This window comes from Panthera leo, chromosome E3 (genome assembly GCF_018350215.1).
Source record: "Panthera leo isolate Ple1 chromosome E3, P.leo_Ple1_pat1.1, whole genome shotgun sequence".
NCBI classification, from domain to species: Eukaryota; Metazoa; Chordata; class Mammalia; order Carnivora; family Felidae; genus Panthera; species Panthera leo.
The window spans coordinates 39430146-39443328 of record NC_056694.1 but is presented as its reverse complement, the minus strand read 5'-3'; the positions used below and the strand labels follow the sequence as shown (position 1 = coordinate 39443328).

At 66.8% G+C, this 13183-nt stretch overlaps 1 protein-coding gene across 1 annotated transcript in view; it reads right to left on the bottom strand.

Moving 5' to 3' along the window:
- PKD1 (polycystin 1, transient receptor potential channel interacting) overlaps nucleotides 1-13183 on the bottom strand; it is a 44086-nt gene that overhangs the window by 15959 nt on the left and 14944 nt on the right. The window contains 15 exon segments of the mRNA XM_042922817.1: nucleotides 124-267; nucleotides 1356-1505; nucleotides 1662-3256; nucleotides 3259-5277; nucleotides 5825-5958; nucleotides 6154-6329; nucleotides 6547-6678; nucleotides 7473-8228; nucleotides 8654-8901; nucleotides 9216-9342; nucleotides 9755-9870; nucleotides 10283-10503; nucleotides 11595-11778; nucleotides 11873-12544; nucleotides 12907-13076. Of these exon segments, the coding sequence (XP_042778751.1) occupies nucleotides 124-267; nucleotides 1356-1505; nucleotides 1662-3256; nucleotides 3259-5277; nucleotides 5825-5958; nucleotides 6154-6329; nucleotides 6547-6678; nucleotides 7473-8228; nucleotides 8654-8901; nucleotides 9216-9342; nucleotides 9755-9870; nucleotides 10283-10503; nucleotides 11595-11778; nucleotides 11873-12544; nucleotides 12907-13076 (6844 nt within the window).

Sequence of the window (13183 nt, the reverse complement as noted above, 5' to 3'; positions counted from 1 at the left end):
AGAGCCAAGGGACAGAGACCAAGGTGCTGAAGACCGACCGGGAGCAGCCCCGCCCCGCCCCGCCGAGGCCCCGCCCCGCCGAGGCCCCGCCCCGCCCCACCCCCCAGTCCTACATTCGCTCACCCCTCGCTGGGAGCCCCCGCTACAGTTGTCACAGCGGCCCTCTAGGTACACATAGGAGCTACGGCTCACTGCGTACACGGCCTGCGCCTTGCAGGACACACACTCCAAGGACACAAGGGGCACCCGACCCCTGCGGATCAACACCTGGAGACAAGAAAAGAAGCCACGACCTGAGCCAGGGCCTCCACTCCTGGGGCCCACACCCTGAGGCTGCACAGGGCAGTCAGCCCCAGCCAGGCTCCCCAGGAGAGCTGGGCCTCCGGCCTCTGCCCTGATGCTGTTCTCCTGGCTGGGAAGGCTCCTCTCTGGGCCCTGCCAGCACCTAGTTAACCCGGAGTCCAACTTCCCAAGGCTCCGTGGGCTCAGCCCTCCTCAAGTACATTCGTTCAGTTTTTGACGTCTCCCAGTCCGGAGGATGGTGGCGGACACCCAAGAGGGCAGAGTCCACCTCGCGCTTATTTTCCGTAGCACCCAAAGCCCAGCTTGGGCCTAGCACGCACGAAGCACTCGGGTACTCACCTGTGAACAGGATGGATGGATGGACGGACGGACCCGTGGAGGAGAAACAGAACGAACGCACGTGTGGGGTGAAGGCGCCCGTGCTCCCTACACAGCCCCATCTGAGGTCGGTCCCACCTCAGCCAATCCAGGCTGGACCCCGCTCCGACCTCCCCCGTCCCCACACAGCCCGTCCCAGGCACCAGCAGCACCTCGCGCACCTGCCGCCATCGGCAGGCCGCAGCAGCAGCGCCGGCCCCAGGGGCCGCTGGCACCTCGGTCCTGACCTGCCTGGAGGGTGCAGGGGGCAGCAATGTTGAGCACGTGTCCACCCAGGGCTGAGAACAGGCTCTTCCTGTTCAAAAACGAGGACACCCATGCTCTGGGAAGGGGGCCGGTTTCCTCACTGCCTTTGGTGCTGCTGGAACCCCTTACTTCTCACTAATAAATACCCAGAGCACCCAGGACCCCTCTAAGCTCCGGAAGGCCGCAACGCTTCTGGAAGGAAACAAAACTGAAGCAAAACGTTTTGTTAAAGAGAATCTGTATCAATCAAACGTAGTAACTCACAGTGAGAACCGACAGCTTCCAGAACACCCAAACACAGGAAACCTTCACCGAGAGTGTTTGGCGTGAATGGCCCTGTGCGCTCAGCCCTCCCTGGCTGTACCTCGGCCACCCCGGGGCCCGGAACTGCGCCTTGCTGGGCTAAGGACTGGGCCCGTGGCACCCACCGTCTGGTTTGTGGCCTCCTCCTTCCGGCCTGCCTTCCACACGGTCAGGTTGAAGGTGTACTCCACACCAGCTTGCAGGCGCTCCCGGGGGACGGTGACCACGCTGCTGCCCCGGGGCCCAAAGGTCAGAGCGCACCCGCCAGTCTCACTCTGTAGCCACAAGGGAAGGGGTCGTGAGACCCTGGACGGCTTCAAAGCAGAGCCCAGCCCAGGGCACGTTTGGAAGACCCCCTGCCCCTCCGAGGCTCAGCCGCACGAACGACCAAGGGAGCCAGAGGGGACCTCACGCCCCCTGGTGCACCGGACCTGCGTTGAGGCCACACAGGCCCAGTGGAAGCTGAGTGGCGTCTGGTCGCCGTCCTCCAGGTTGGGATCGTAGGACTTGCTCCCATCCAGCACCAGGTCCTGAGTGTCTGACCACACACGGTACGAGCCTCCCTCGATGATGGGCACCAGGCGCTCAGGGACCACTGTCACATTGGCTTGGATGCTCCGTGCCAGCGGGGTGTCCCCAAATGACACCAGGAACACAAAGCAGTAGTGGCCCACAGGCAGCGCCAGCCGTGGCACCACCAGCTGGGGCCGGCTCATGTCCACGCTGGGCAGAGCCACGGGGGCCACGCGCACCGGCCGATGGCAGCCAGCGGCACGGTACACCTCCCACCGGTACTCCGTCTGGTAGGTGACGCAGTCGCGGAGGTTGACGTGGGCTTCCAGGTAGTTGCGCTGGGAGCGCCGCATCAGCACCTGCGGGGGCAGGGCCACGTCCACCTCGGGCTCCCTACAGGCCAGCACGTGGACGGTGACCGTGGCCTGGGCCACGAAGAAGCTCACCAGGTTGGAAGCATTCACCTCCATCCGGTAGTCCCCAGGCTGCAGGTAGGAGTGTTCGGCCCAGGGCTCCTCCGTGTCCTCCGCCGGGGCCCCATCCCCGAAGTCCCAGCGATAGGCCACACGCCGGGGGCTAGGGCTCGTGGCGGCCTCGAACCGGGCCGAACGGTTGGTAAAGCAGCGGCCGCTGCGCAGCACCACGTGCTGGATGGTGTCCTGGACCTCGACCACGAGCGTGCGGTTCACGCCACCCAGCTCGTTGAAGGCGCGCACGTGGATTTCCAGCAGCCCCGCGGCCACGGGGGTGTAGGTGACGTCGCGGCCTGACAGAATGACCAGCGAGTCCCCCTGGACCTTTTGCAAGGAGAAGTACCACGCGTAGGCCACGCGGGACCCCCGCTGCACGCGGGCCGTGAAGTTCCTCTCCGTGCCCGTGGGGATGCCCGGCTCACAGCAGTTGGGCACCTGGAGCCCACCCACCGCCTCTAGCACCAAGATGCGCACCTGCGCCTGGGCCCGGCTCACGTGGTTTTCCGCCTGCACGCTCAGCGTGTAGTCCCCGGCCCGGGGGAAACTGCGGGAGAAGCGGGGCCCGGGCAGTGCCTCCGTGGCGGCCCCGCCGACCTGCAGGTAGAAGCTGACGGCAGAGCCAGCGGCCAGCAGGACCTGCAGGTGGACCAGCTGCCCGGGCGCCACCACCTTGCTGCTGGCCCACAGCACGAGGCCCGCGACGGGCTCTTCCACCGTGAGCTCACGCGTGGCCAGGCCCCAGCTGACGGCATTGGAGGCGTTGAGCCGAACGGAGAAGGCGCCGGCGTCACGGAAGACCACGGAAACGTGCTGGCCGTGCCTGCTGCCACCCGGCACCGCCCAGCACCAGCTCACGTCGGTGCCCGAGTCCAGCTGCCCCCAGAAGTGCACGGCAGAACCCGCCGCCACGAAGCCGCCACCCAGCTCGCCGGCCCTGATGCTGAGGCCACTTACGGGCACCTGCACAGCCACCTCAGTGGTGGCGTTGGCCGAGCCCAGCTGGTTCCTAGCCGTGACCGTGACCAGGTACAGGCCGGGGTGGGGAAGGTGTGCGTGGTGGACGGCTCTGGGGTCTCCCAGCTCGGTCCTCCCTCCAGAGACCAGCTATAAATGACGCCGCTGCCCCCGGCCAGCTTGGCACAGAGGGTGACGCTGGCATCGACGGCGGCCGGGTTCGGGGAGGCGGCTGCGGCCAGCCACCCCACAGGCTCCACGAAGTCCACCGTGCGATCGGCCAGGGCACTGCCCAGCATGTTGGCGGCCCGCAGCTGGATGCGGTAAGTGCCGGCCTCGAGCACAGCGAGCGAGAAGGCTCTGCCGCTGCCGGCCAGCGCCGGGCCGCCGTCCCGCTGGGCGGTCCAGCTGTAGGAGATGTTGGTGCCGTCCCGGACCGCGGCCTGCAGCTGCAGCGTGCGGTTGGTGGGAAAGCAGCAGCCGCCTCCGCCCCCCACCACCTGCAGCCCCTCGATGTGCCGCAGCACGTAGACAAAGATGCTGTCCTGGGCGGCGCCCACCTCGTTCTCGGCCGTGACGATGATGTTGAAGGTGCCCACCGAGCGGAAGGTGTAGGAGATGGTGGGGCCCCCGGGGATGGGCGTGCAGCGGTCGCAGAGCACCCAGGAGTAGCGCACGTCGCTGCCGGCCTCCAGGGAGGTGGCGAAGCTGACGCTGCCGTTGAGGGGCACCACCGTGCGGCTGGCGTTGACGCTGAGCCCCCGCGCACGCTCCCGCACCGTGACGTTCAGCCGAGCCTCGCCACGGCTCACCTCGTTCCACCCGGTCACGCGGACGGTGAAGCGGCCCGTGCTGTTGTAGGCGTGGGTGACCGCGGAGCCCTCGAGGAGCCCACCGTCCCCCAGCTCCCACAGGTAGCTGGCGGGGCGCCCGCGGCCCACGGCGGAGAACAGGTACGGCTGCCGCAGCTCCAGCACGCGAGAACCGTTGACCCGGACACCCGTGAGCTCCACGGGCTCCTGCACCTCCACGAGCGCGGAGTCGTTGGCAGCCGAGATGTTGTTGGATACGGCGACCGTCACCAGGTAGGAGCCAGAGGCCGGGTAGGCAAACGTGGCCTCGGGGCCCCCGACGCGGGCGGGATCCTCAGTGCCAAAGTCCCAGGTGTAACGGTAGAGGAACGGAGGCCAGGCACGAGCCACCCAACGGGCCTCGTCCCCGAGCCGCACGGACTGCCTCTCGGGCCGCAGGGTCACGTTGCCCAGCTCGGGCTCCACGCAGACGCTGGTGAAGTAATGGGCCTTGTTCACGTGGCTCGAGAGGACCAGCGTCAAGGGGAACGTGCCGCTCCGTGTGAAGTTGTGCGTCACCGTCGGGTCCCCCGAGACGGTGGCGTTGGGGGAGCCATCCCCGAACGTCCAGTCAAAGATGTAGCGGGTGGGGTCCCCAGGGACGTGGGCCGTGAGCCGGGCGAGGGGCCGCACAGGGATGCAGGCCGCAGGCTCGATCCGCAGCACCTCCAGGACAAACACCTGCAGGGGCAGGCTCAGCGCCAGGCGGCCCGCGGGGCTGGACGCTCCCACGGTCACCGTGCAGTTCCGTGCCCGCAGGTACACGTGCTCCACCGTGGCCTCGGGGCCCGTGAGCACCGTGCCGTCCCCCATGTCAAAAGTCCACGTGACGTTGTCTCCCGACTCCAGGGCGGCGCTGACGGTCACAGGCGCGCCCTGCTCCACGGACGGGCTGAGGCTCACGCTCAGGCCCCGGAGCTCCTCAAAGACACGGATGCCGACCCATGCCGCCACGCTGCTAACCGTGTTGTTGACCTCCAGACGGACGCGGTACGTGCCCCCGGAGCTGTATGTGTGGTTGACCTCCGGCCGGTGCTGCGTCACAGCTGGGGAGCCATCTCCGAAGTCCCACGTGTACAGGATGCCCCCAGGGGAGGGCAGTGGGTGTGGGGCAAAGGTGACAGACTGGCCAGCCACCGGGACACGGCTTCCCACGGCCACAGCCACAGCAGGCAGGGTGGCGCGCACGCTCACAGACACTCGCCGCGTCAGGTTCTCGAAGGCGTCGGACACCAGCAGGGTCAGGTTGTACTCACCTGGGGGACAGGCCTGAGTGAGAACAGGGCCAGGGCCACCTCCACCACCTGCTTGGCGGAGTCATGACCTAACCCCGTGCTGCTGCGCGCCAGGGCCCCTCGGGAAGATAGAACAGGCCCTCGGTCAAAACGTCAAGGGAGAATGCCCTTGGGCCCTGTCCCGGGAGGTCCTCGCAATGGGGCCAGTGCAGGGTGCCACAAGCAGAGGGCAAGATGCGGGGCTGGGGCATAGATGAGATGGGAGCAGACCCTCCCTGGTGAGCAGAGAGGGTCGGTGCAGGGCAAGGGTGGTGGGGTCACCAACGATCGCTGTGCATTCTGCGTGTGAAACTTCTGGAATTTTAAAAACGAAAGGTAACTCCCTTCCGAGCCAAAAGTGGGTCTGAGTAGGGGCCAGGAAGGTCCAGTTTCTGCCCAAGAGACTTGAATCGTGGGGCTCAGTGGCCCGGACACCACTCTTTCACTCTATGAAGGGCCCCAGGCCACCAACCCAGACTGGGCAGAGGGGGGCTGTCCCCACAGCAGGGTGGCGGGCCCCAGCGCCCACCTGGGACGGCGTAGGTGTGTGTGACATTGTGCGCCACCAGCACCTGGGCGACTGCAGGGTCTGGCACCGGGAAGGACTCATTGTACGGAGGCTTGAACTGGCCAATCACCTGGTCCCCGTCCCCAAAGGTCCACCTGCCGGGCCACAGGCGGGAAATGAGCAGGCTGGCGTGGGAGCACGCCGGCCGGGCTGCAGCCCCTCCCCTCTCCCAGGGTCCCAGGTACCCGCCACCTCCTGGCAGGTGAGGAGGGGCGGGCTGGGGGAGAGCCGGGCCTCAGCCCCACAAGGGCTCGGCCGGCTCCACTGCCCGCCAGACCGGGAGCACTCACAGAAAAGCCACCTCCACAGCCGAGTCCACCAGCACGTGGGCAGCCAGTGCCAGCGTGGCATTGGGGGGCAACACGGGTGGCACTGCAGACACCCAGAAGCCCCTCATCCTGTTCATCCGCTCCACAGTGACGTTATAGTTCACGGTGACATTGCTCACGTGGTTGGAGGCCGTCAGCTGTGGGGACAGGTAGCAGTGTGTGGGCTGCCAGGGGGTGGCGAGGAGGCCCAAAGCAGCGCAGGCAGAACCCCACCCTGCACTCACCCGCGGCCAGCCGGGGGTTCCTCGGGAAGCAAAGCGGAACAGAAGGCCAAGATGAGCACCGCAGTCCCGGCCCCGCCCCCGCCCCCGCCCCGCCCCCGCCCCCGCCCCGCCCCCGCCCCCGCCCACCCACCGAGAGCTTGAAGACAGCAGCGCTCTGGTAGATGACGTTGAAGACCACATTGTGGAAGGTAAGGGACTGCTTGTCGTCTATAGTCCAGCGGAAGACCACGTCTGAGCCGGCCTCCACCATGGGGCTGTACCTCTGCAGGGAGGGCACAGTGTGGGCGGCGCTGGGGCTTTGGAGACCCAATTCTGCCCTAAGCAGAATTCCACCACCTGGACACGCCTCCCCAGGGGGTTTCCCAGGCCAAGACTTCAGACACCACCGGAGGTGGAGGGCAGGGGGAGGGGGGTGGGGCGCCTAGGGGGCCACGTGTCATAGGACTATGGGCTGACATGCCCTTTGACGTTTCAGTTCCTCCAGCTTCCTGTCTGGAAAGTGATCTAGCACCAGGGACAGAAAGAGCCCACCATCCGAGTCTCCGTGCACCCTGTCCCTGGGCTCCTGCCCGGGCCCGCAGTCTCAGCACAGGCTGCTTGGGAAGGCACGGGAGTCTCAAGAGGCCTCGCGGTTCTGGGTGTTTACCCGAGTCAGCCGACAGAACAGGTGTGAGCAGGGAGCCGAGGTCAGAGACGGCCCTTCTGACAGCCCGTGTGCAGGCCGTGGAGCTGGTGGCTGACCTGTGCGTGTGTGGGAGGGCATGGGGGGACACCCCGAGCAGCAGGTATGGCACTGACAGCAGCAGGGTGACATGAGGACCACCCCCCCACGAAAGCACTCCATTCAGCATGATGGGAACGCAGCAGGGGCCTTGAAGACACTCAGGCTCCATGAGGGTAGAGCTGCTCAGGGGCCGTGGGAGAGACCGCAGATGCTCAGAGCTGCTGTTTGACAGGTGGTTCCTCACTAACTTGGGAACTACCACCGGTCTGAGGAGCCCGAGAACAGAACCTGCCCAGAAACCAACCCCGGGCCGCCTTCCCCGCCTCACTCACCACCAGGACGCCTTGCAGCACCCGGGCTTCGGGGCTGGGTGTGGCCCGGAGGCCGCAGATGGGCTCCTCGGCCTTCACCTGCAGGCTGAGGTTGGCCCGGCCGGCGCTGTTCTCCACCACCACCTCCACCGTGTGCTCGCCCTCACGGAGGCCGGGCAGGGCCAGCACCGAGAACAGGGTGGTGTTGGCCTCGAGAGCACAGCTGGGCACCAGGGCAGCCACCGGGGCAGGGCAGGCGGCCTCAAAGGGTGCGCTGACATTGCCCCCGGGCCAGTGGGCCGTGGCCGTGGCGTTGGTGCCTGAGTCTACCCGGAGCACCAAGACTGAGCCGTTGGTGGGCACATAGAGGCGGCCATCGTGGGGGGTGGGATGGGCCACACGCAGGCCAGCCACCGGGGAGAGCACATCAAAGTCGCAGGACAGGTTGTGCGTGGACACGCTGTTGCCCACCGTGGCCCGGACCTCATAGTGCCCAGGCCGCCGCAGCCCCGGGTTGGGCCTCAGGCCGAGCAGAGGGGTGAGGCGCTCTGTGGCGGCGAGCAGCCGCAGGGCGCAGGCGGGGCCAGTCGGGGCCACCTCCAGCTGGGCGGGCAGGTGGGCCAGCCAGGCCGAGGCCACGGCGGACAAGTACGGCGCCTCAGGGCCAGGGGGTCCGAGCGCCGGCGAGCAGTGCAGGAGGGCACCTGGTCCAGCGTCGTGCTGCAAGGTGACGAGGTCACCAGGGAGCAGGGGGACGTCCTGGCCCTGGAAGGGGACCTGCAGGAAGGAGGCAGGCTGTGTCGGGCCCTCACAGCAGGACGCTGCAGGGCGGGGGGCTACAGGGAGCACAGGACCAGGGTCTCCAGCAGGCAGGCGGGATCCACCTGGGGTAATCTAGACTCACACCCACAGGGGGCCCGGCTCTCGGGCACTCACTCACTCACTCCCCCGGGCCCTCGTGGAGGGGGCTGACAGACAGGCTCAGAGGGATGGGCCGTGTGCAGGGCAGAGGACCAGGATGCGGGCCAGGCAGGGGCAGGACAAGCAGAAGGGCCCGGGTGGCAGCTTCTCATGCTGGGGGGTGAGCAAGGACAAGGACAAAGCCGGAGAAAGGCAAGGGCCTGGTGCGCCAAGCGGAAGAGTGTACTGTCTGTGCTTCAGGGAGAGACCCAGGCCTCAGGCAGCAGGGCCAGCACACGTACTGAGTACTGGGTGGGAGGGCCTGCCGGCACGGAGAACAGAAACTCCTTCCAGAGCACACAGGAGGTCCCAGGGGGCCCTGGCCCTGACGTGGACGCGTTGGCACAGGCCCGGGGCCGGCAGAGGGTGTCCGGTGACAGGGGGATACCAGTTTGGGGGCACCAGCGTCCCTCTGGGGTGCACGCGGGCACCGGCAGAGCCTGGCTCTCCAGGGACACGCTCTCGGGCTCCCCGCCATGTCCTGGGGCCCCTGCAAGGAGAGGAGGGGTGTCAGGGACCCCCGCTTGCTAATGAGCCCCAGTCAGGGACACCCCACCCCCAGGGAGACACGAGGTCTTGCCAGGCAGCACGCCCACCCCCACCCCCACCATCCCTCCTCTATTGCTCCTGACACCAGGCCAGCTGACTGACTCAGGCGAGTCCCGGCGACACCGAGCAGGAGTCGGTTTCTCTACAGACCCCACTCTGTGCATCTCAAGGCTGGAGACCAGTCCGATAGCCAAGGAGCCACTACACGTGACGGCACAGACAGGTCCCCACTGCCCCAACGGGACGGAGCCCCACCTGCTCCTCCCTCGGGCCGGAACACCTGCAGCCGCAGCTGGGCTTGTCGGTGGAGCTCCTGAGTGCCGAACTCGGCAGCGATGAGGAAGGCTTCTCTACTCAGGCCCAGGCCAGGGAACACCATCACCTGGGGAAAGGAGGACTGCTCAGCTCCACAGACCCCAGCCCCCGCCACCCCACCCCCCCAGCACCCACTGGGTCAGAGGGGAAGGAGCCCCAGACAGGGCTTCACATTGTGGCTAACGGTCACTCGAGACAAAAAATCAGGTCAAAACCATCTGTGGGCAGCAGGACCCTGACCTTGTTTTTTAAAAATCCACAAACACCCAGAGAAAACACTGAGGAGCACTCAGAGCTCTCTGAGCTACCCGGGCGGGTACCTCTCCCCTTTGCACGGCAGTGGGCTTCCTACGCGTCTCTCCTCGGCAGGTAGGACGTTAAAGGTCCAGAAAAAAGAGCTTGTTTTTCAGAGACACTCATAAGCCAGGCCAAGGCTAAGTCTCCAGATCAGGTCGTGGAGGGTCCTGGGGTCAGCCTACCTCGACAGGCTCCTGGGGGGCTGACAGGGCCTCCTGCTGTGCCAGGGGACTCAAGGGTCCCTGCAGGTCTCCAGGGGGCGCTCCCACGAGGAAGTTCTCCGCATCCCACACAGGACCTGGGACAGCGCGTGTACAGTAAGGTGCTGGTCGTGGGCCAAGGAAGAGAGTGTCCGCGGGCCCCAGGCAGGGCCAGACCCAGGACTGAGCCACTTGTCGGTAGCCCCCCAGCCCCCTCCCCCTCTGTCTGCTTCATCTGGTACAGGCTCAGGTTGGGACAACAGGTGCTCAGCAAACACCAAACCGACACTGAGCAGCTAGGAAGGAGCCTGGGTGAGAGACGGGACTGTCCTGGGGCAGCCGGGAAACACTGCGTGGTTGGGGGCTGGGGGAGGGGGGGGGGCGGGGGGTGGGACAGCCATGCGGAGGAGCTCCCAGGGTGGCCAGGAGACCTTTCATCGTTTAGGGAGGCAGCTGTCCTGGTCCAGGACACAAGGTGCCCCCTAGCCCCTCCGGTAGCCCCAAGCGCACCTCCAGGCCGGAGCTCACAGACGTAGCTGTGGGGCACCGAGCACAGGTCCGTGTTGCACTGCCCCGCGGGCCCAAGCCGCACACAGCGCTCAGCCGTGGCAGGGTGCGGCTCCCCAGGCAGCCAGTTCTGGCAGCTCTCCAGGCTGAAGGCCTCACCCCGCACAGCAGGGCCCGCCTCAGCCCCCTCCACAGCTGAGAAGCCAATCCACACGTCCAGGCTCCTGCAGGCAGACGGTGGGGGGAGAGGGCACTCGGGGGGGCTCTCCAAAGACACCCCTCCATCTGCCCTGTGTCTCTGGGAGCTTCTTCCTCGTTCCCTACAGCAGCCCCTCAGGTGAGACCTTGTCCCTCCCCCCGCTTTCGAGACGAGGAAAAATGAGGCTCAGAAAAAGGACCTGGCAAGCAAGGTGGCGGCAATGTCCACCCCCACCTGCCCATGGGGCCAGGGGCCCAGCTGAGGGCTCCTTGCCGGGAGAGGCCTCAATGTGGCCAAAGGCTGCACACACCCACGCGTATTCCGTGAGAAGGCTCCAGGTGTTGCATTTGGGGAGCAAGACGCCTGAACATCAGCTCCCCAAACGCTACTCCTCACAGCTCTGACAAGGTAGGAGGGCCCTCCTGGGGACTGGGCTGATAGACACAAGGTCAGGAACGGGGACAAACGATGGCACACGGAGAGGAGTGAGGTGCTATAGCCAGAGCCAGGCACTGGGGCCCGGCTACCGCCAGTTAACCGAGTGACCCTGGGCAAGGGCCCGGACCATCCTGGGCCTCGAGTTCCCCTGGCGGACACTGAGGACGTCCAGGGTGCGATCCACACTGCAATCGACACCTCCCCAAACAGGGACTCTGGGAGAAGCAGGCGTCCAGCCTCCATTCCCTTCCCAGCCCTGGCAGGTGCTGAGAGCAGAGGCAGGGGCGATGCCTGCTATAGGAGAGCACATTTCCTCGCGGGCCTGGGGGGACGAAGGCGTCCAAGAGGTTCCTTATGCGTGGGTGGCCTCCATGGTCACACCAGAACTGTCCCTGCCCCTGCCAGGAGGGGCTCGGCGGGGGACAGCAGGGGGTGGGCAGCACGTGGGACCTGTGATGCATCCCCTACCCTACCCGTACCTCCACATCTGTGTCTGAAACGCTGATGAGACGGTGTCGGATGAGCAGGGCTCCCAGGCCCCACTCAGGCCGGCCGGCCGGCCTTGGCCCCTCCAAGCACCCCCACCTCTCCTGATCCTCCTCAAGACTTAGGCTCTGTCTCCGACCCAGCATTCCGGGGATCCCACCTCACAGCCTGTCTGGGGGTGGGGGCAGGTACCTGGTGACCTGGGAGACCAGGAAGTGCTGGACGGCGGGACTGTCCACCATGGCCAAGGCGGCCCCGGCCCAGGCCCGGCACTGCTCCTGTGCCTGCAGCCAGGCGGCCTTCTCGGCCACCAGGCGGTAGCAGTGCCCATTACCGGGGAAGATCACGGTGTCCGAGGGGCAGAGCGGATGCACCACTGGGGAGTCAGCAGGCAGGGATGGGGGCATCAGTGTGGGCCCAGCCAGGACTGCCCCACCCATTCCAGCCCCTGGGGGCGAGAAGGCACCCACCTCGCCCTGGCTCCTCGCCCAAAGACACAATACTGTAGGTGGCTTCCAGGCCGGAGCCACCACGATTTCGGACGCCAAGCTTGAGGGTCTCATCACTGAGTACCGAGACTGGACACTCGAGCTCCAGGGCAGCAGGGGCCGCCTCCACTTGCACCTTGGCCCCTAGCTGGGCTGAGCCAGCCCCCAGGGCCAGCACGGCTGTCACCTGGTAGTGGCCGGGCAGGGAATAGCGGTGAGTGGTGGCAGGACCAGCAACATCCACCTTAGGGGAGCCGTCACCAAAGTCCCAGTGTGTGGAGCTGACGGGCAGGGAGGCAGTGACATGGAAGGCTGCTGGCTGGCCAGAGGCCAGGGGTCCTGGAGGCCCCACCAGGGCGGCCCCTGGGGAGGCAGGGAAGACGTTCTCAAGGAGGGTGGGGCCCCCGCAGGCAGGGGCGAGGGGCAGCGGGGGGCTGGAGCACAAGGGTAGGCAAGCCGAGGAGGCGTTGGGGGGCTGGGCCGCCCCGCACAGGCACCAGCCCTGGTCCGAGAGGGCCCCGAGGCCCCAGCCAGCCGCAAAGCAGAAGGCGCCGCAGGCCTCGGGTGCCAGCGGGCCCTCGTGGGCAGTGGAGAAGGCCACCGGCACCACGGCACCGGAGCTGTTGTCCGGGAGGCAGGCGATGTACTCCTCACCTGGACAGAGCAGACAGCCTGGTCCTGGGCGGGCCCCGCCCTTGCTGCACCCCTGCCCCCACCCTAGGCTGGTCCCCAGGCAGGCCCCACCCCTACGGTGTCTGTGCCCCATCCTAGACCCCAGATCACGTCGCAACCCCCCCCCCCGCCAACGGCCTGGCACTCACCACCCTCCCCTCCTCCCACCTGCACTGCTCCCTTGACCCCCGACCTGGTCTGTCTCAGCAGCCATAATTGCTGCCCAGGTGCCTCTGTTCCCAGAGTCCCACCTGCCACCACCCCCCAGGCCGGTGACCCTGGAACACCTACGGGGTCCTAGCCGACAGAGAAGGACCGAGCTGGTCACATTCAGCCATACTCACCACAGCCGCTATCTGACAATGGGACGCCAAGCAGGGGCCGGCCAGCTAGGGGGCCGGGCCCAGCACACGTGGCCGCCTCGGGCCGAACCACGCGAACCCGCTGCTCTTCCACCCAGCGAGGCAGCCACGCCAGACCACAGTCACACTCCAGTGGGTTTCCGCTCAGGTTTCTGCAGGAGGCACAGGGCCGGGCGCTCAGGAGTCGGCAGGGCAGATGAGGGGCCCTCGAGGAAGTCTGCACTGGCCTCGCCCCAGGGAGTGGGGGCCGGGGGCGCCC